The sequence below is a fragment of the Bombina bombina genome, chromosome 12, assembly GCF_027579735.1.
Source record: "Bombina bombina isolate aBomBom1 chromosome 12, aBomBom1.pri, whole genome shotgun sequence".
NCBI classification, from domain to species: domain Eukaryota; kingdom Metazoa; phylum Chordata; class Amphibia; order Anura; family Bombinatoridae; genus Bombina; species Bombina bombina.
The window spans coordinates 110,535,165-110,557,755 of record NC_069510.1 but is presented as its reverse complement, the minus strand read 5'-3'; the positions used below and the strand labels follow the sequence as shown (position 1 = coordinate 110,557,755).

The 22,591-nt window shown below is 39.3% G+C and overlaps 1 protein-coding gene across 8 annotated transcripts in view; it reads right to left on the bottom strand.

Annotated features, from left to right (window-relative positions):
* Positions 1–22,591, bottom strand: part of GAPVD1 (GTPase activating protein and VPS9 domains 1) — a 231,021-nt gene that overhangs the window by 167,190 nt on the left and 41,240 nt on the right. For 4 of the 8 annotated variants that reach the window (XM_053695629.1, XM_053695636.1, XM_053695630.1 and 1 more), the window contains 7 exons: positions 17,643–18,486; positions 16,901–16,987; positions 8,390–8,524; positions 7,012–7,204; positions 4,822–4,902; positions 2,935–3,086; positions 906–1,035 (listed from right to left, as the gene is read on the bottom strand). In XM_053695629.1, the coding sequence (XP_053551604.1) occupies positions 906–1,035; positions 2,935–3,086; positions 4,822–4,902; positions 7,012–7,204; positions 8,390–8,524; positions 16,901–16,987; positions 17,643–18,486 (1,622 nt within the window). The remainder of the gene's footprint in view (positions 1–905; positions 1,036–2,934; positions 3,087–4,821; positions 4,903–7,011; positions 7,205–8,389; positions 8,525–16,900; positions 16,988–17,642; positions 18,487–22,591) is intronic. The other 4 variants (XM_053695632.1, XM_053695634.1, XM_053695633.1 and 1 more) reach the window with 1 other exon arrangement.

Here is a 22,591-nt window from a genome sequence, read left to right as displayed (position 1 = left end):
CTAACTTTCATCCAAGCCCTCAGTGAGAGACTGACAGGACTACTTAAAACTCCTGTCCCATGCCGAAGAGTACTACCCTCCATAAGAGACAAAAAAACAAAAATTTAAAATTCTGACACATCTCTGCCAACCTCCAGGGACAAAAGGCAAAGAATGACTGGGGGATGAGGGGAGTGGGAGGGGTATTTATGCCTTTGGCTGGGGTGTCTTTGCCGCCTCCTGGTGGCCAGGTTCTTAATTCCCAAAAGTAATGAATGCAGCTGTGGACTCTTTCCATTTAAGAAGAAAAAATCATGTAAAACAAAGATCACTCTTAAAAATAGTAAAAATATTGGGTGAAAAAAAGCAGATTAAAGGGACACTAAACCCAATTTTTTTTCTTTCATGATTCAGACAGAGCATGCAATTTTAAGCAACTTTCTAATTTACTCCTATTATCAATTATTCTTCGTTCCCTTGCTATCTTTATTTGAAAAAGAAGGCATCTAAGCTAAGGAGCCAGCAAAATTTTGTATTCCTTTTAAGTATTGGGCTTTGTTTTACAAACAGATATAAGATAAGGAAGCATGTGTGTGTACACAAAGTGAAAACATAATAAGATCTTATTTTACCTGCACGCTCAACCCATTTCAATAGGTTGCGGTTTCAAAGCACAAAACCAGCAATTTCATATACACAAATAAACCTTAAAATTCAATTTCTCATGCATTCTATACTCTACAGCTGTGTATAACAATTAATTGGATATACATTAGGGGAAACCAATTTTACAGTTTTCTGTCCCTTTACGGCCCAGTTGTGCACAACTAAAAGCTTTTCTATAAAGCTATCTACAGGGGACAGTTTTGGTCATGTAACTAGTCTTTGCCTGACAAAAATAATTTGTCTTTAACACAAACATTCACCTTCTGATATACCCTCCAAGTTGTCACTGCAGAGAGAGAAGCGCAGGGTCTTATCTGGCTTTCCTTGAAGCTTGGTGTCATCCACTGGCACATCTGCCTGCCCGCCATCTCTTAGTTGCATGTTCAGGACCTGCAGACAAAACGTTTTATAGATCTATTCGGATCAGTGGCTTCATTTAGTGCTTAGGAAAAAACAGAAAACTTTTTTTTTATGGATACAATGTTCAAATCGGTATCACAAGGAACCTAAAGTTATATATATTTTTTTTAACGAAGATACATAATAGACTTTGGGAAACGCTAAAGTTACTCGAGACTAGAGCATTATATCCCATGCAGATGTTTTTTAAAAATGATATTAGTTTTCTAATTATTAAAAAAAATTAAAGTTTTAGTTTCCATAAAGCTATGGGCACAGCCATTTTATAACCTAGGTTTTTTTGCTCAACTGAAGTCAATTAGGTACAGCTAATAAAGGGGTCACTAGAGGGTGCAACCAATGACTGCGTGAAATATTGCCATTTTTTAAGTCTACACTTCCCCTTTTTTTCCACAATTTTCAGAATCACATTCCCGGGAAAGTGGACAAAATAGTGGCTCCTATACAGCAAAGTGTGTTTTTTTAACTAGATATAATGTAACATTTTATTTGAAAATCTCAAAGTCGTTAACATCACTTTAAATCTGTAGCAGACACTTGTTGTAGTTAAGGAAACATTAAACACTAAATACATTACACTATAAGTATAGTGTTGAGGTTATTCCCCACTTCCCTCTACTCATGGGCGCGGCCATGTTGAAATCTAGCTTTTACTGTATTCCAGTGTGTGCACATGTGCAGTAGCTCTCCTTCATATACCTGCAGTTTTACTTAGGCTCTAAAATGGAGGCACCCATAATTAATAAGGGAAGGTGAATGAAAAATATTGAGAAAAAAAAGATGGTAGTTTTTTTGTATTTCATGTTTTTGTTTTGTTTTTTGATTATTATGCATTTGTTGATTATGCAAATCCTACTGTGTTTAATGGTACTTTAAGACTGTGGGCCTGACTTAACTTTGTTAATCGCATATGGGGAAAACACCAAGTAAAACCCTTTAATTAAAGGGACAGTCTAGTCCAAAATAAACTTTCATGATTCAGATAGGGTATGCAATTTTAAACAACTTTCCAGTTTACTTTTATCACCAATTTTGCTTTGTTCTCATGGTATTCTTAGGTGAAAGCTAAACCTAGGAGGTTCATATGCTAATTTCTTAGACCATGAAGGCCGCCTTTTATATGAATGCATTTTGACAGTTTTCACCACTAGAGGGCGTTAGTTCCTGTGTGTCATGTAGATGTGCTCTTATGCAAAACTAGGAAATGGATAATAAAGTGATTGTCTATCTTTGAAAACAATAACAATTCTGGTGTAGACTGTCCCATTAAACACAAAAACTAACAAATGGATTGGAATGGGCCATTTTTTGTAATATATTTTAATAATATGCTAATTTATTAGGTATGACAAATTATTAAAATGTGTACACATGCACTTTAGAAATAACAATTATTATGCCTGAAATTGCAAGATAAAATGCATGAGTATTAGCGGCAGAGCAAACGGTGGCTGGTGGTGCCTGGTTAGGCTATTGAACTGAAGAAAGATAGCTCAAAAGAAAATCCCATTTCTAAGCATATCTGGGGAAGTAAAAGGCTGCACAGCACTGTAGTGTGTTCACCGATACACAAACAACTGGGCACTGCTTAATCTCCGTACAGCGCAAATTCAAAAGGTTACAACTTAATTAGCACAACAACAAAAAACCTAAGTAATATTGAAATAACATAGCCTGCAGTAGGAGCGTTTGGCCTAGACAGACATAACAATGACTATTTTAATACTACTCATTGTTTGAACATTTATAAAAGAAGGACTGTTAGAATTGAAACTTTAGGGTACTATGGTCTTAAAGGTAGTGAGGTGAGCTGATAAAACACTGGGTCCATTTCATTTTAAAACCTTGGATATGGGAATTGTGACAAACCTCATTCTCAGACATCATTCCTGGTGTGAGTTGTGGTCCTGTACCAAGGGAGATGACCAGAACCTCTTCGGGCTGCCCTTGTGGGGTCACTTCCTGTGACGATCCGTCATGATCTGGTTCAGCGAGGCTGGTTTTGCTTCGGCTTCGTGTGACTGCGTAAGAGGAAAGCAATTCACAGTTAGGGACCAAGGGACAATGACAATGAGAAAGCAAGCAAAGCAACAACATCTACCAAAACACAGATGTACAAGCTGGCTCTACAAACTGCTCTACCATGCTGTATCAAGCGATGTTACTTGTACGTTGACTTACAAATTCATCTTTACTCTTCAGCACTGGGTGATCACATGTAAAATAGTCTAGTACTAGGCAGTGCACGTTTAACAGCATCTGACTTGTCTGTAACTCTGCACAAGATGCAGCTGTAAACACATCATGCATTAAGCAAAACACAGGGATGGAGTGCACCACAGCATGAAAATAAGAAATGGCATTGATGCAAGCATTTGTTATATCTGTGTACCACATGTGATCTCTATACATGTGCAAGAGCTGGGAAATGCTGGATAAATAGATATTAAAGCAGTGGCTGGATATGCGCCGCCATACGGAGCAGCAAGGGAAGAGTTCAGCACAGGCAGCAAACGTAACTGGAGCTTGACAGAAAGAGTGTTGCAATATTGATGCACATGTTCTGCTATGTAAGGAACCGTACGGAGGAGTCTGTAAATGAGGCACAAGAATCACACTTGCAATGTATTTGCATGTGTGGGGTTTTCTTCTTTTTTTTGGGGGGGGGGGGGGGTTAAAAAAAAAGAACAGATGGCAGAAACCAAGATTTAGGATTAAAGGGGCAGTAAACACAGACTAATATAAAATGCTTTTATAAATAGTAAAACAACTTTATAATATACTGTCTGTAATTATTTATTTTGCACCAATTCCTGTAATTTAAAGGGACATGGTAACCAAATGTTGAAGTACTTAAAACTGATGCAGCATAGCCGTAAAAAGCTGACTTGAAACTATCACCTGAACATCTCTATGTAAAAAAAAAAGGAGATATTTTACCTCAACATTTCCTCAGTAGCCCCATCCCATTGTAAATGGACTTTAAGCAGCCAATCAGGATGCTAGTCCTGGGACTTGCAAGGAGTGTGCATCTAGTATGTGCAGACATAGTCATGTTATTTCCCTACTCAGTTTAAGGAAGTTTACTATGAAATCTCCTAAGAGTTCAGTGAAATCACATGAGATCATAGTAAAGCAAAGTATGACATCAGCACCGATAATACTGATCAGCTGTTTTTAGGGGGGTTGCAACACAAAGCACTGAGGTAAAATTTCTTTTTAACAGAGATATTTAGGTGATATTTTCTTGTCAGCTTTTTACAGTTATGCTGCATCACTTTCATGTGATTTAATATATGGGTATTATGTCCCTTTAAGTCTAAAAATTGTAAATTACTGAAAGAGCAAATATCTGTCCCTAAATTGCACTATGTTATGACAGTGACAAGTCCAGTCGTCTTCACGCCTATATTGACGTCTCCAAATAAGGGTGGAGTTTTGAACTCTGAAAAACAACTGCACCAAATAAGGTGTAAATCTATTCTAATAACATTCAGACTCTGCTAGTATGTTAATCTATTGGAAGACTGCAGATATGTTGTTGTAATCACAAGTTGTTTACTGTCTCTTTACCCATATGCAGCAAGTGAACGTATAGTCATCTCCGCTTTTATTTTTAATTTTTTGCAATGAAAACTATTGCATATGAACCAGTTTCCTTATAATCATCTCTGTGGGGAGGTTTCTCTTTCTACAAAACTCAGTGACGCAGGTAAAATGGAAGCCACCCATGCATACAGATGTCCAGTTACCCACCAAACGGGGTCACCAGGTTTATATGGGCTGTGAGATTCGAGGTGGACGAGTCCCAAACAGTCATGGCTGCCAGCTGCTGCCCTGAGGGTATAGTTAGTTCCAGTGCACGGAGAGAAAGCATAGTTAGTTCATACATGAAGTTAGGTCATTCTGCATCCTCCCCCAGTACAGATAAACACATATATCCCCCTTTAGCTCCCAATGCAGCCTTTACAATAAAGTCATGAGATGCTACACAGTGATTGTCTATCAGCCGCTAAACGGCCAAAACAATGGAGATATAATAAACATGCTGAATACAGTTTTCTAAGGGTGTGTTCCTGGGCTGCTCTGAGATAGCAAGGCAAAGCAAACTTTAGTTGTTTTAAATTAATTTAAAACTTTTATTTTGTATACTGATCTCGAGCACGGCAGTGTTTAAAGGGACACTCCACTGTAACATTTTCTCTTCCCTGCTGGAGTGTATTGTTTACACATCACTTATTTACCTTTATTTTGGCTGTTGAAACTGCCAGCCATACTGAAAATTGTAATACTTCTATATTCTCTATAGAACAATCTATGTAAACTAGAGTCAGTAGCAGAAATTGACCTCCAAGCAGGGGGTGGGCGAAAGAGCTTAGTCCATTTCAATTAGTGTCCTAGCAATTAATAATGGAAAACGTCAGTACATAGTATTAACCCTTTCGTGCCGGGGTTAACGTGTCTACATTGGAACAACTGTTCCAATGTAAACAAATTGAAATCTCGTGATCACGTGCAAGATTGCGAGATTTCAAAGATGGGATCGCGTCAGGGGGCGTCCCTATGATGCTAGGCACGCCCTCCAGACCACGATCCTATCAGGGAAGCGCCAGTGGCTTCAGGAAAGCCAAGTGGTTAGGACGTTGTATTCAGTCCTTTGGCTCTAAAGCCCAGCAAAATTCGGATGGAATACAATGCCCTAACGGCGTTAAAAGGTGAATTGGCGTGCGCGCATGGACATACATATATAATAAGGGAGAGAGATGAGAAAAGGCCTTTAGGTATAGACAGAGAAATATCATAAGAAGGTCTGCTAATCCTGCAGGCTCAGCTCATATAAATGAGCACGTTCCTGAAAACAATGGATATTTTTGTATGTGAAATATCTGTTTTTGACCATTAAATAATCAAAAACAGCTATTTCACATATTAAACAAACCTAAACTATATATTTCCCATACATTTAACACTCTGCAGCTGGTAAGACAAGCCACTGGAAACATATAAAGGGGAAACCAATTTTACAATACAGTGTCCATTTAACTGTAGACTATATACACTATGTATACAAAATGTCCTTTACATACAGAAAACATTTTTCATATTAAAAAAAAAAAAAAAAAAAAAAAAAGGCTGCGGAAAAGAAAAGAAAAAAAATATAAAAAAAAAAAAGTTTTAAAAAAGTGATAGAAAAGGTTAAAAATGTAAATGTGCATTAGAGCAATTTAATTTTAAATAGAAGCATTTTTGCAATATACTTCCATTAGCAAAAATGGTTCTAATAAAAGTTATTACTATTTTGTAGCGGCATACGCACATATGCTGTGAGGACCGTGCACCTGTATTCAAACAAACCTCCTCAAAGACTCAGCAGTGCTTGTATGACACAAATGAAGTCTTCAGAGACAATACACATGACAAGCTGCTCCCTAAGCTTGAATACAAGTGCACATGCCCTCACAGCATATGTGCACATGCTGCCGAAAAAAAGTACCAGCTTTTACTAGAAGCATTGTTGCTAATAGAAGTATATTGCAAATATGTATATTTAAAATTGAAATGCACCCATACACATTTCAATTCTGGCCTTTCTATCCCTTTACGTGAAATTAGATAGAAGGGAATACATGCTAGTGCACAATTAGATATCCCTTGCTCAACGGCTGATATAATCAACTCCAAAACTAAATTTGGTTCTCAGGGAAATATATATCAAATAACTCAAGTTTATTTAGCACAAGAACAGCCTCCAAAAAATAAATATGTTAGAATTAAGGGACATTCTGGTCAAAATGTATATGTACATAGATGAATGATATAGTTGTATAGAAACATATTTAAAATTTGGCAAAAATGCTTCTGGTAAAAGTCATCACTGCTTAATGTAAATGCACATTACAGCAACAGTTTGAAAAGTGTATTAGAAAAGACAAATAAAGTGCTCACCAATAGGCAGGCGGTTCTTCCTGCAAGCTGGTGTGGTAGCGGGAGAGTGCTGTGGGGTGCTGTACGGAGTTAACTCATAGTTGCTGCACTTGCCCGTCTTGGTCTGGGGCACTGTGGCCAGGAGATTCTCCAGCGCCATCCTATCTTCTTCTCGCAGTTGGTCACTAGAGATGACACTGCGCAAGAAGCCAAGCTTCAAAGAACAAAATCGGTATTAGTCACATTGTACTACTGCTGAACATTAGATCCCAAAGTATACACAGTGTATGTATGTATGTATATATATATACATACACACATATATATATATATATATATATATATATATATATATATATATATATATATATATATACACATACATATACACACAAACATCTCTATATATATTGATTTAATGGTAATTTGTGCAGCAAACTTTGAATGAAAAATATTAGCTGTACATTGGCTTAAATGTTAGCCGAGTAGTCCGTAAAATCCGTAGGGTGGGGTGCCCATTAAATAGGTTCTGCTGATATTTACATTTTGCCAAATGTTAAACCTGAAACTACATTCATATAGTGTAGAAACACTACACCTTCTCAGAGAGTAGATAACACACCACCGCCAGCTATCTGAGCTTAACCCCTTAATTATCACAACATACCCTGTATGTCGCTGGTTATTAAGGGTTTTTCAGGCCATAACAGCGCAGGTCTCGCTACGAGCGATAGATTCAACTTTAATGATTCAGATAGGGCGTGCAATTTTAAACAACTTTCCAATATACTTTTATCATCAATTTGCTTTGTTCTCTTTGTATTTTTTGTTGAAAGCTAAACCTAGGTAGGCTCATTAATAATTTCTAAGCCCTTGAAGGCCACCTCTTATCTCAGTGCATTTGGACAGTTTTTCACAGCTAAACAGTGATAGTTCATGTGTGCCATATAGATAACGTGTTCACTAAGAGTTATTTCTGAGTAAGCTAAAATGCAAGTCTGTCAGAAGAACTGAAATAAGGGGGTAGTTTGCAGAGACTTAGATATATTGTAATCAGAGAGGTAAAAAGCATACCTCTGGTTATGGGTAATAAAGGGATTATCTATCTTTCTAAACAATACAATGTTTCAAGTAGACTGTTCCTATAATATTTTGTTTATGTCCTTTGATACCTACATGACCCCAGAAAAAACAAAAATGAAAAAAAAATGCATATAGTTAAAAACAAACTGTAAAAGCAAACCCCTGAAAATAAACAACCCAATGCATCTGCTAGCTTTTTTTCCATGTTTGTTGCCATTTGTGAAAAATATTTTCCCAACATTTTTTGAATATGCATGAAAAGCCCATATAATGAACAGCAGATGTTGATAGTGACCAGTTGGATGTTTGTACTCACCAGACTGAAAAGTTGGCTGTAAGTCATATATACAACTGTCCGGCTTAACCCCTCCAGAAGGTTTACAGAAGACAAAGGTGGAGTTTCAACAGCACGTCCTCCTGTGACCACATCAAGGAAGGCAGCCACACACCCCTGTAAAAACCACAAGCATTGCATTGTTCAAAAACACTCTGCTTAACACTGGTAACAATACAGTCCCAGTCCCTTCTAATAGTACAAAACAAAGAATCTCACAGGTCCTTTTCTATATCATTTGCTGGCTGTCACTCCTCTTCAATGGCTGTATCAGTTGGGGAACCACAAGGCTCTGTCCTGGTTCCTCAACACTTCTCCATTTATACTTTTTCACTGGGTAAACTTATCAACAGCTATAGCTTCAATTATCTCTATGCTGATGACACTCAGATCTACCTCTCCACCCCTGCTCTCTCTGTCAGTGACTGCTTATCTGGCATTTCTTCCTGGATGGCCTCTCACCACCTAAAGATTAACATGTCTAAGACTGAGCTCCTCCTAATCCCCCCTCTAACTCTACTCAGATTTCTGACTTTTCTATCGCCATCGACAGCATCACTATCTCCCCATCACACCAAGTGACAGGATCCATCCCCTGCTTAGCTCATATACTCACACAACCGTGACAGGATCCCTCCCCTGCTTAGCTCATATACTCACACAACCGTGACAGGATCCCTCCTCTGCTTAGCCCATATACTCACACAACCGTGACAGGATCCCTCCTCTGCTTAGCCCATATACTCACACAACCGTGACAGGATCCCTCCTCTGCTTAGCCCATATACTCACACAACCGTGACAGGATCCCTCCCCTGCTTAGCTCATATACTCACACAACCGTGACAGGATCCCTCCTCTGCTTAGCCCATATACTCACACAACCGTGACAGGATCCCTCCCCTGCTTAGCTCATATACTCACACAACCGTGACAGGATCCCTCCCCTGCTTAGCCCATATACTCACACAACCGAGACAGGATCCCTCCCCTGCTTAGCTCATATACTCACACAACCGTGACAGGATCCCCTCCCCTGCTTAGCTTATATACTCACACAACCGTGACAGGATCCCCTCCCCTGCTTAGCTTATATACTCACACAACCGTGACAGGATCCCTCCCCTGCTTAGCTTATATACTCACACAACCGTGACAGGATCCCTCCCCTGCTTAGCTTATATACTCACACAACCGTGACAGGATCCCTCCCCTGCTTAGCTTATATACTCACACAACCGTGACAGGATCCCTCCCCTGCTTAGCTTATATACTCACACAACCGTGACAGGATCCCTCCCCTGCTTAGCTCATATACTCACACAACAGTGACAGGATCCCTCCCCTGCTTAGCTCATATACTCGCACAACAGTGACAGGATCCCTCCCCTGCTTAGCTCATATACTCGCACAACCGTGACAGGATCCCTACCCCTGCTTAGCTCATATACTCACACAACCGTGACAGGATCCCTCCCCTGCTTAGCTCATATACTCGCACAACCGTGACAGGATCCCTCCCCCTGCTTAGCTCATATACTCACACAACCGTGACAGGACCCCTCCCCTGCTTAGCTCATATACTCACACAACAGTGACAAGACCCCTCCCCTGCTTAGCTCATATTACTCACACAACATTAACAGGATCCCTCCCCTGCTTAGCCCATATACTCAAACAGTGACAGGATCCCTCCCCTGCTAAGCTCATATACTCACACAACAATGACAGGAACCCTCCCCAGCTTAGCCCTTATACGGAGACAATAGTTAGAGCATTCGTCTACTGATTAACCCTGGTTCCCATGTCAAGAATCAAGTCCTTACAGAATTCTGGGAGTGCTCCCTACAATCTAGTTTATTACACCTTTCAATGCACTACGCCCCACACCAACCTCACTGGAGGCAGTTATCCCTCTGCTGACACAATAACAGGGCTAACACATCCGCTCACTTCAAGGGAGATTAAATGCTTCCAAGAATTGTGCTTTGTCCTAAGTTCTCAAGAAAGGCCAAAAAGCAAAATGTGTAACCTATGTTTTTTAAAATACTGCAAAGGACTACACCAGTTATTTGATTTACAGCATTTGCAGGTTACAATTTATTTATTTTTCCCTACTAGGAAATGTTGGAGCAGCACAAGTTGTATACAAAATCAGGAGATGTTGTTGGTAGCCATATTAAGAGGGGAATGGCAAAATTTGAGTAATCCTGTGGAATCTCGAGACGGAATCTGTGCTTTTGAGGAGATGCTTTTCTGATCCTTGCTGGTACTGGGAAGGGGGGGGGGTTGCAGGGTGGGAGGAGGGGAGAGAGGACACCAGACACGTTTGTCTGTTGTTGTTGTGGTTATTATGTTAAAGTTAATGGGTTAATTGATGTTGGAAAATAGGATAAATAAATGAGACGGAGTGATCATATATACTTTATTAGCATTGGGACAATAGTCCGTCATACTTCACCCCTGGGAGCGATATGGGGGTCTGCTGGGAGAACGGCATAACAGAACGTTGTTTCTGGGACTTATTTATGGATGTTTGTAAGGCCTTGCACATTCTCTTATTGGATTTCATTCAGTTCCTAATGGTCTGCGCACCATATAGCCATGTTTAACTGGACTGTATTTGTTACTTGATCACTGTGTCTCTTTTCAATAAAAAGAATTTATAAAAAAATCAGATATTTTTATACGCAAGAATGAAAGAAAAATCAGGCCTAGACTAAATCTGCGTCTTCCTGGATACACAAACATGAGTTCCTATGACAGTGAAGCAATATTTAGCCATTTGGATGTCTGAAAATGGGGCAGCACAGTGTATGTTGTAATAACAAAAATTCTGTACCCCACTAAAAAGTACAGAATGAATATGTAAAAGCACAAAATATTCATCAGACACTAACATTATGGAGGAAGTCACACAGCTCAATGGAGGGTTGAACCATGTGACTCAGAGTCACAAATCGCCTCCAACGTTGACAGCAACAGGATGGATGTTAAAATGGACACTATTTACATGATAAGTTCGAAATAAATAAATATATAAAATTTCAGTTTTGTTGTTATAGAATAGAATATCAGCCAAGTCAAAAAAAAAAATTCACACAAATTAACACCTTTTTTTACTGCTATCGTTTTCCAATAGCCAGACACGACCAATTGCCTTAAAGGAACATATATGATTCATATAGAGAATAACATTTTATGTAACTTTCCAATTTACTTAATTTTCTTGGTATCCTATGTTGAAGAAACTATAGTGCTCATGGGTGAGCCAACAACATGAGGCATATATGTGCAGCCACTAATTAGAAGCTCATGAGCCTACCTATGTATGCTTTTCAACAAAGGATACCAAAAGAACAAAACAATTTAGTTTACAGAAGTAAATTGGAAAGTTGTTTAAAATTGCATGCTCTCTCTAAATCATGAAAGAAAAAAAATGTGGGCTCCACGTTCCTTTAAAGTGAAGGTCAATTTCGATGAATTAGTGCCCAGTTTTTAATAATCCTATTTTCTTCAAAAACTTACCTTTTAATCCTGACAGCCGCTCCAGCGATTCCCCCGGCCGTCGGAAACTTCTTCATACGTCAGAAATGACGAATCCAGCTTCCTCCAATCACGGCTTCCCCCCGGGGGAATCATGGGCCTGAGGCAACGCTGTGATTAGAGGAAGCCGGATTCATCATTTTTGACCTGTGAAGACGGCTTGAGACGGGCAGAGGAAGCGCTGCAGCGGCTGTCAGGATTAAAAGGTACGTTTTTGAAGAAAACGAGTGAAATATCAATTTTGATGAATTAAAGTGCCCTTGTTTTTAATAGGATTATAAAAAACCGACCACTAATTCATCGAAATTGACCTTCACTTTAAGAATAGTTAAGCTTCCGCTTCTTCGGCCAACAATCTATCAAGGGCCACAACCTTCCCGTGGATTAATAAACATTTTAATTCTATATTCTTATTTTTTGCATCTTAAACCTATGCATTTTCAGAGTTTTTACGTAGAAAGCAAGACTTATTTTATTTCCGGTGCCTCTCTGGTGAACAATCTGCCTCATGGACAAGTTGTACAGAAACCTGCACACCTCTCTATACAGTGGGCAGAGATGCAGCTTTCATGGGTGGAGATGGCATTAGGGGGTCTGTGCAGCAGCAACACCATGTGTGGGTGGCATTGCGGAAATAATAGTTCCCAGATTAGTGCCCTAGAATAATCCAGTTTCAGGTGCGGCTGGCTGCAGCAAGTTTCTGGGTTTCTTGGGGCTTCAACCTAGGAAGCCTGGGCCTATTATTAAAGGGACAGTTCACCCCAAAAATCTCTCCCCTTTAAATTGTTCCCAAAGATTCATTTTACTTGCTGAAGTGTTTTACATTGTTTACAAGTAGCTCCTTTACCCTATGTTGGCATTTGAAATAGCCGATTTACCCGGTGGTATCCCAACCTATACTGAAAGTTTCTATACTGGAGTATATTCTATTGAATAGCCTAAGTAAACACAGCCAGCAGAAGAGATTACACTCTCAGTGGGGTGCAGGATAGTTAAGTAATAAAATGATAATTTTCCATTGTTCTCTCTAAGTATTGAGCTTTGGTGTTCCAGACAAATATAAGATAAGGAAGCAAGTCTGTGTACACAAAGTGATAACATAATAAGATCTGATATTACCTGAAGTTCAACCCATTGTAATAGGCTGTGGTTTAAAAGCACAAAACCGGGGGGCGGAGCCAGCTCTGAGACAGAAAGGTCGCATGTTAACACAGCTCTGGCTGTATAGTATTTAAAAAATGCATATTGGACCTTTGTACTCAGCACACTTAATACTAATAAGGTGTCTAATTGTTTACTGAACATCGTCAAGACTTTTGGAGGCTGAGGGATAATGTGAAGTTAAGCTGTTCTGTCTACTTTGTCAGGGGAACCAGAGGAGGCCTTTTCGAAGCAGCCATCTTTAAACTGCGCAAGGAGGGGAATACACAAAACCCTTTCTAAATTCATCATGGCATTTGCTTGCTGCATCTTACAGGATATTGGAGCCCTTCTGAAACAATATCAGCTCCGTTTTGCAGAAACTGTGCAATTGGTTATGAGACCACCTAACTCAGAGACTACGACCCAGCTAACCGGTAAACTAGAGGACACGCATCCCTTTGATTTACTGCAGCACAGCAGCGCACCACCGAGCGAGATCCCGCCTTCCACACAAGAGGCTGGAGGCTTGCACTCGCGGTCTGACTTTCCTGAGACACAGCTTGCCGATCAGCAGATTCATGTCCTGGAGCGGGCTTTGCCGAGTTCCAAGTGGGTAACAACGAGAAAGGACCACTCTGAAAGCGCTGTTATTCCAGCTGAGTGCCCTAATGTATGCTCTGCTGATTTGAGATGGAAGCTGGTGGGGGCGCAAATCTCCCCTCAGTACATACCGCTTTATCTGACCCATGTAACTACGCATCAGGGTCAGTGTGCTCCATATAGCCAACGAAGGGGCATCGGTTAACTTGAACACACCAATCATGGTCTGTGCACACTGAGACCTCTCTAAAAATATCTCTAAGACGATACATACCTTGTCAGGCTACGACTGCTATGGGACATAACTAAATTCTATATAGACAGCATGTTCACAACTACTGGAACTGAATGACTATCAAAACTCTAGAGTTGATATTGTTACTGTTTTCCCCCTGCCTTGCCTGCAGACCCTTATAAACATCATATCATATTATCTTCAGTGTTTTTAATAATAGCTCCTGAATTAATATCTAGCTCCATCTGCTTTTAAATGTACTACTACACACTGTCTGTTTAAAATTCGCACTAAGTTTATATGTTATGTTACATATGAGTTCCTATCATAGTTATACTTTACAGTTTATTAATATGCATCTGCTTATGTGCCATAATGGGTAATGAAAGGCTGCAGACACTGTCGATCCACTGTCAGCTTTTGCACTTTTGCTGCAGGTCACAAATGTTCACATTGAGTTTTCTATATTTCTTACAGCAACTTCTAAATAAGAATTGTCATATTATGCTCTCTGCTGATTAAGGCTATATCTTGCATGTGGTGAATTTAAGGGCTTTCAGTTAGCTTGTGTATGTTATGATTTGCACTCCACTTATCTAACACTCATAATAGTTAAAGATACATGCTTGCTCTTCTTTTGTATTTTAGCAACCTAATTATTAAGCATATCTTTGATATAGAACAAATTGTACAATCTGTATAAGGCTAAAAACTAAAAAATATGGAATGTGAACTCCCTGTGATTTACCGCCCAGTTATGACTAGATCCTTCTGGGTATAGGGCCCATGCCCAGGGGATAGGACCTAAGACAAATTAGGCATAAAGATGTAACTTCCCTTTTTTCTTTATGACAACAATGGTATATTTGAAATGTTTAACAATTACCTTTACCATAGCATTATTTGTTTTATTACTGACCTGCATGTTAGTTTAAGTTTCCAGGCAATAGCTTTCCATGTTCTTACGTGAATGCACAATATTTTTCCCTTTGTTGGTGTAGGAGCTTTGTATCTTAGTATACCTATACTAGATGTAGTAGTCATAGTATGTAGCGGAGCAGCTCTTCACCCCTCATCCTCGTATATCTAGCTTTGTATTGCTACTAGTCTGAGAACATGGCATACATTGTCCTACTGTACTAGATAAGCTAGTGGCCCCATATGATGTATGGTTGTTGGGTTGCCATGGCAAGATATTAATGTTCTCCATGTCTGCCTGGCTGGCATATACTGAGTTCCCATTCTCATAAACATTAACACTGGTGCCTATTATAGTAACTTACAGAGGTCATTTATTCATAGAGTTCAGCCTAATATTTAATATCTATAACACCCCAGTCTTTATACAAAAAGGAAAGGATAGATAAATAATTAAAACACTTTTCCATTTCCTCACCCACTTTGGGAATTTACCCTACCACCTCCGCCCCCCCCCCACATAATGGACCTCCTAGATGAGGAGGGCTACATATGCGGCTTCTCACGTCTATGCCGCAACCCTAAATACCTCCCTAGCATTTGTTTTTTCAATTTACCACAGTACTGACTCTAATCACTACATTTCACTCAGCAGGACTGATCAACACTACTTTCCAGTAGAGTCTCTGATTGTTTCATTACGTTACTTTCATCTAAAGATAGTACTTTCATTGTGGTCATTACTCCATATGTTAATTACCAATCTAATTTTAGCTTATAGGTCTACAGGTGACCGTTCAAATCACTAAATTTCCTCTCTCAGAGTTTGATGCATGTTTTTAGAGGCACAAGAGTTGCCTTCAATGGCAAATGAGGAAACGCATTTTGTTTAGACTATGTTAAAAAGAAAAAGAGGTTCCAGTCTATTGCATTGTATCATCTATACTGTGAATCATTTCTAGTTTGTCTTATGCTATGTTCTTTTATATAAGCTGTATTATTTCGCACAACCTCAATAAAAATATATATAAAAAAAAAAAAAAAAAAAAAAGCACAAAACCAGCTACTTCATATACACAAATAAACCTGTCTCATACATTTTATACTCTGCAGCTGGTATAACAAGTCATTGAAAATACATTCATATAAAAAACAATGTTACAGTGTACTGTCCCTTTAAACTTATGGCGACAGGGGAGTGGGTTTGTCAAGCTTTGTTTTAACATTTTATTGAGTACATTCATAAGAAAACTAGAATCTGAATCTAATCTTCGTTAAAAGCTTGAGGATCTTGGGGAAAAGGCCACTATATTGAGCTATGAATCATGAAGAACCAATTGTAGAGCTAGCACTTCTGTCTCACATGAGACCACAGCTAGTGGTCACAACACCAAGTAGTTGCGCAATCCCTCCATCAATAAGCACTTATGACTATGAATACATATGACAAATAAAGCCTACGCATACTTCAAGGAAAGGGTTTGTGTTACTCATATTATTGGCATGTTTTTCCTTTAAGATTTCAGCTACTTCCAGAGCAAACAAAATAGTTCTTGTATATGGAACTGCTGGCTTCAATGACAAACTGGAATGAAATATTTTGTGCTGCAGATGTGAAGACTTATAAGAGAAAATAGGCCATGCACAAATACATTAAAGGGACACTCAATTCAAAATTAAACTTTTATGATTCAGATAGAGCATGACATTTTAAACAACTTTCCAACTTACTTCCATTAACAAAATGTGCAGTCTTTTTATATTTACACTTTGAGTCACCAGCTCCTACTGAGCATGTGCAAGAAATCGTAAAATATATGCATTTGTGATTGGCTGAAGGCTGTCACATGATACAGGGAGAGTGGCATTAGACATAACTTTGAAATTTGATTATACAAATCTACTGTATTTACTGGTCCTTTACGCTGGAAATAAATAAAAACAGCCAATATCAGGAGTTTGCAAAACAATTACGTCCCTTTATCAATAATGGAAATACAATTAAGGCTTCTTCATATACAAAACTCAGTCACATGGTGAGTGTAACTTACTTTGTCAAATTTGCTGAGGTTGCTCTTGCCACGTGAATCTGCCTCCTCAAACCCAGTCAGTGCCAACTGCTGCAAAAGACGACCAACCTACAGCAGAAAGACCAGAGGGGAGGTATTTCATGGATAATATTAAAGCCACATATCACTGAGGATCACAAACTAACACATTCTAATATGATTTTAGATTCTGGAAAATAAAATATATCCATAAATCTAGCATACATATTTATACAGAGATATAGATAGATAGATAGATAGATAGATAGATAGATAGATAGATAGATAGATAGATAGAGAGAGAGAGAGAGAGAGAGAGAGAGAGAGAGAGAGAGAGAGAGAGAAAGAGAGAGAGAGAGAAAGAAAAAGAAAGAGAAAAAGAAAGAGAGAAAAAGAAAGAGAGAAAAAGAGAGAGAGAAAAAGAGAGAGAGAAAAAGAGAGAGAGAAAAAGAGAGAGAGAAAAAGAGAGAGAGAAAAAGAGAGAGAGAAAAAGAGAGAGAGAAAGAGAAAAAAGAGAGACACACACACTGGTTTTGATTATTTTAGTAACAAACAAATTATCTTGCATTTCGCAAAAGAAAGCTTTAAATGTTACCATATCCTGATGTTGACAAAACTCCCATGAAAATCCATTTAGCACGTTTATCTTGCACATATACACATGTATATCTGCTTCATATACTGACAAACTACATACAAGCAGTTATACTCTTTGTGAAGTGTATTCCAGAAAGGATAGACCTACCTGTATCAGGTTGAACCGAGCTACCTCGTTGATGGGAGCATCTGAGATGATCCCATATTGCTCAGGATTAACAATTGCTGGGCAAATAAAACAAGTCAGGAGCAGGTCAGTGCACATAGACCTGACCTCGCCCACCTCCAGTCCTTCGACACAGGACAGGGTTTTGTACATTTGGGATAAAATCCACCGCAGGCTGTGTGGGAAGCAATAAGTGTTTTGTTTCAGGTAGCCGATAAACTTGTTCACTAAAGTAACAAGCTTAGCTTCATTGGAATCAACCATCTCCTGTACTTTCTGCCTGAATTGCTCACTGCCCTTCTCTCCAAACAGCTTCTCTTGCTGGGCTGGGGTGAAGCGCTCCGTTAGCTTGCTGGGGTCGGTCTCTAGATGGTCCTCATCTTCCACCAACAGCTGCATGATGGGTTCATGTAAAGTGGCAGTTAGGAACAGCTTGGCGGAAAAAAGTCCTTCAGAGAAAAGCTTGAAGATAATGCTGAAGGCGCATGTTCCCTTGCGGAGGAGTCGGCGTGGGTTATCGCTCTCCTTCAGCTCAAACTCGATCAAGTACCTTAAAACTTGCAGCAGGTAGCTCTCATCCTCCTGCATGATACAGTTCCCATATAACGAGGTGAAGACTGTATGAATGACACTTTGAGCGTTCTCCTGGTTCAGCTTTTCCCCGGCCACAAGACATGAGGCAATAAGACGTGGGTTTTCACGTAGACGGTTCAGGAACTCTCCATACGAGGTCTCCTGGAATCCTAACTGCTTGTAGCCATCTACAAACTGCGTGTCCTCCAGCACCTTAGCATGTTGGCAGCACTCGGCAGGGGAGGCTTCAACACTAGAAAAAGTAAACAATCCATTAATATCTTAAACGTTACATCCTTTACAAGCACCTTATTTAATGTCCAGTTTATATTTGTAAATAAGCTGAATACAGCCACTGAGCCAACCAGGAGTGGCATATGTGTGTAGCGAGTCTGAAATGTTTGCCCATTCCACTTCCTCCCAGAAAGGCTGGAGTGTCTACATCATACTTAAAGGGGCATTAAAAAGCTGGGTACAACTACAGCAGCAATGTTACTACACACTTTACTTGCTGATTTTCCTCCTGTGCCTGCAGATCTTTGCAGAGACTTTAAACAGGTGCTGGTTGGTGAAGCTTCTCATCTTAGTACTGGGCACTGCCATCTTGGTGCTTAGGTGCTCTCACATTCTGTGACAGAAGTGGTGCGCATTAATAGATCAGTGATGTTGCCAGTTTATTGTATTATGGTCTTCAGTTTAACGTGCTGCCCAGCGTGAAGATGTGTAGTTTCACCAAACAGCACCTGGATGGGGTAAAACCAGGAGAATTGAAGGCGCAGGAGGAAAAACAATTGCACAGCGAGTGGTAACCCTGCTTTTATAAGTGCGCCCAGCAGTTTAATGTCCTTTGATGAAATTCAGAATGCAACATAATGATTGGTTAGAACCATCATTACATTTGCATCTGTCTCTAACTAGCCACAGCTAGCGGGTCAACCAATATGGATTTGTGCAGACTTTTTAATAGGTGCATCCTTGAACTGCTCTTGTTTTTTAAAACCTTGTAAACTGTGCTAACAAAATAACGGCTAGATTTGGAGTTTTGTCGGTAACGACCCGAAAAACTAACGCCAGCTTTTTTCTGGCCGCAGCATAAAAATAACTCTGGTATTGAGAGTCCACATAAAGGCTGCGTTAGGCTCCAAAAAAGGAGCGTAGAGCATTTTTAACGCAGCTTCAACTCTCGATACCAGAGTTGCTTACGCAAGCGGCCAGCCTCAAAAACGTGCTCGTGCACGATTCTCCCATAGGAAACAATGGGGCTGTTTGAGTTGAAAAAAAACCTAACACCTGCAAAAAAGCCGCGTTCAGCTTCTAACGCAGCCCCATTGTTTGCTATGGGGAAACACTTCCTACGTCTGCACCTAACACTTTAACATGTACCCCGAGTCTAAACACCCCTAACCTTACACTTATTAACCCCTAATCTGCCGCCCCCGCTATCGCTGACCCCTGCATATTATTATTAACCCCTAATCTGCCACTCTGTAAACCGCCGCTACTTACATTATCCTTATGTACCCCTAATCTGCTGCCCCTAACACCGCCGACCCCTATATTATATTTATTAACCCCTAATCTGCCCCCCTCAACGTCGCCTCCACCTGCCTACACTTATTAACCCCTAATCTGCCGACCGGACCTGAGCGCTACTATAATAAAGTTATTAACCCCTAATCCGCCTCACTAACCCTATAATAAATAGTATTAACCCCTAATCTGCCCTCCCTAACATCGCCGACACCTAACTTCAATTATTAACCCCTAATCTGCCGACCGGAGCTCACCGCTATTCTAATAAATGTATTAACCCCTAAAGCTAAGTCTAACCCTAACACTAACACCCCCCTAACTTAAATATAATTTTAATCTAACGAAATTAATTAACTCTTATTAAATAAATTATTCCTATTTAAAGCTAAATACTTACCTGTAAAATAAATCCTAATATAGCTACAATATAAATTATAATTATATTATAGCTATTTTAGGATTAATATTTATTTTACAGGTAACTTTGTATTTATTTTAACCAGGTACAATAGCTATTAAATAGTTAAGAACTATTTAATAGCTAAAATAGTTAAAATAATTACAAATTTACCTGTAAAATAAATCCTAACCTAAGTTACAATTAACCTAACACTACACTATCAATAAATTAATTAAATACAATTCCTACAAATAAATACAATTAAATAAACTTGCTAAAGTACAAAAAATAAAAAAGAACTAAGTTACAAAAAATAAAAAAATATTTACAAACATAAGAAAAATATTACAACAATTTTAAACTAATTACACCTACTCTAAGCCCCCTAATAAAATAACAAAGCCCCCCAAAATAACAAAATGCCCTACCCTATTCTAAATTACTAAAGTTCAAAGCTCTTTTACCTTACCAGCCCTGAACAGGGCCCTTTGCGGGGCATGCCCCAAGAAGTTCAGCTCTTTTGCCTGTAAAAAAAAAAACATACAATACCCAAGCCCCCCAACATTACAACCCACCACCCACATACCCCTAATCTAACCCAAACCCCCCTTAAATAAACCCAACACTAAGCCCCTGAAGATCTTCCTACCTTGTCTTCACCTCACCGGGTTCAACGATCTGTCCAGAAGAGCTCCTCTGATGTCCTGATCCAAGCCCAAGCGGGGGGCTGAAGAGGTCCATGATCCGGCTGAAGTCTTCATCCAAGTGGGAGCTGAAGAGGTCCATGATCCGGATGAAGTCTTCATCCAAGCGGGAGCTGAAGAGGTCCATGATCCGGATGAAGTCTTCTATCAACGGCATCTTCAATCTTCTTTCTTCCGGATCCATCTTGCAGACCTCCGACGCGGAACATCCTGCTGGCCCGACGGACTAACGACGAATGACGGTTCCTTTAAGGGACGACATCCAAGATGGCGTCCCTCGAATTCCGATTGGCTGATAGGATTCTATCAGCCAATCGGAATTAAGGTAGGAAAATTCTGATTGGCTGATGGAATCAGCCAATTAGATTCAAGTTCAATCCGATTGGCTGATTCAATCAGCCAATCAGATTGAGCTCGCAATCTATTGGCTGGAACCGTCATTCGTCGTTAGTCCGTCGGGCCAGCAGGATGTTCCGCGTCGGAGGTCTGCAAGATGGATCCGGAAGAAAGAAGATTGAAGATGCCGTTGATAGAAGACTTCATCCGGATCATGGACCTCTTCAGCTCCCGCTTGGATGAAGACTTCATCCGGATCATGGACCTCTTCAGCTCCCGCTTGGATGAAGACTTCAGCCGGATCATGGACCTCTTCAGCCCCCCGCTTGGGCTTGGATCAGGACATCGGAGGAGCTCTTCTGGACAGATCGTTGAACCCGGTGAGGTGAAGACAAGGTAGGAAGATCTTCAGGGGCTTAGTGTTAGGTTTATTTAAGGGGGGTTTGGGTTAGATTAGGGGTATGTGGGTGGTGGGTTGTAATGTTGGGGGGCTTGGGTATTGTATTTTTTTTTTACAGGCAAAAGAGCTGAACTTCTTGGGGCATGCCCCGCAAAGGGCCCTGTTCAGGGCTGGTAAGGTAAAAGAGCTTTGAACTTTAGTTATTTAGAATAGGGAAGGGCATTTTTTTATTTTGGGGGGCTTTGTTATTTTATTAGGGGGCTTAGAGTAGGTGTAATTAGTTTAAAATTGTTGTAATATTTTTCTTATGTTTGTAAATATTTTTTATTTTTTGTAACTTAGTTCTTTTTTATTTTTTGTACTTTAGCAAGTTTATTTAATTGTATTTATTTGTAGGAATTGTATTTAATTAATTTATTGATAGTGTAGTGTTAGGTTAATTGTAGGTAATTGTAGGTAGTTTATTTAATTAATTTATTGATAGTATAGTGTTAGGTTTAATTGTAACTTAGGTTAGGTTTTCTTTTACAGGTAAATTTGTAATTATTTTAACTATTTTAGCTATTAAATAGTTCTTAACTATTTAATAGCTATTGTACCTGGTTAAAATAAATACAAAGTTACCTGTAAAATAAATATTAATCCTAAAATAGCTATAATATAATTCTAATTTATATTGTAGCTATATTAGGGTTTATTTTACAGGTAAGTATTTAGCTTTAAATAGGAATAATTTATTTAATAAGAGTTAATTTATTTCATTAGATTTAAATTATATTTAAGTTAGGGGGGTGTTAGTGTTAGGGTTAGACTTAGCTTTAGGGGTTAATACATTTATTAGAATAGCGGTGAGCTCCGGTCGGCAGATTAGGGGTTAATAATTGAAGTTAGGTGTCGGCGATGTTAGGGAGGGCAGATTAGGGGTTAATACTATTTATTATAGGGTTAGTGAGGCGGATTAGTGGTTAATAACTTTATTATAGTA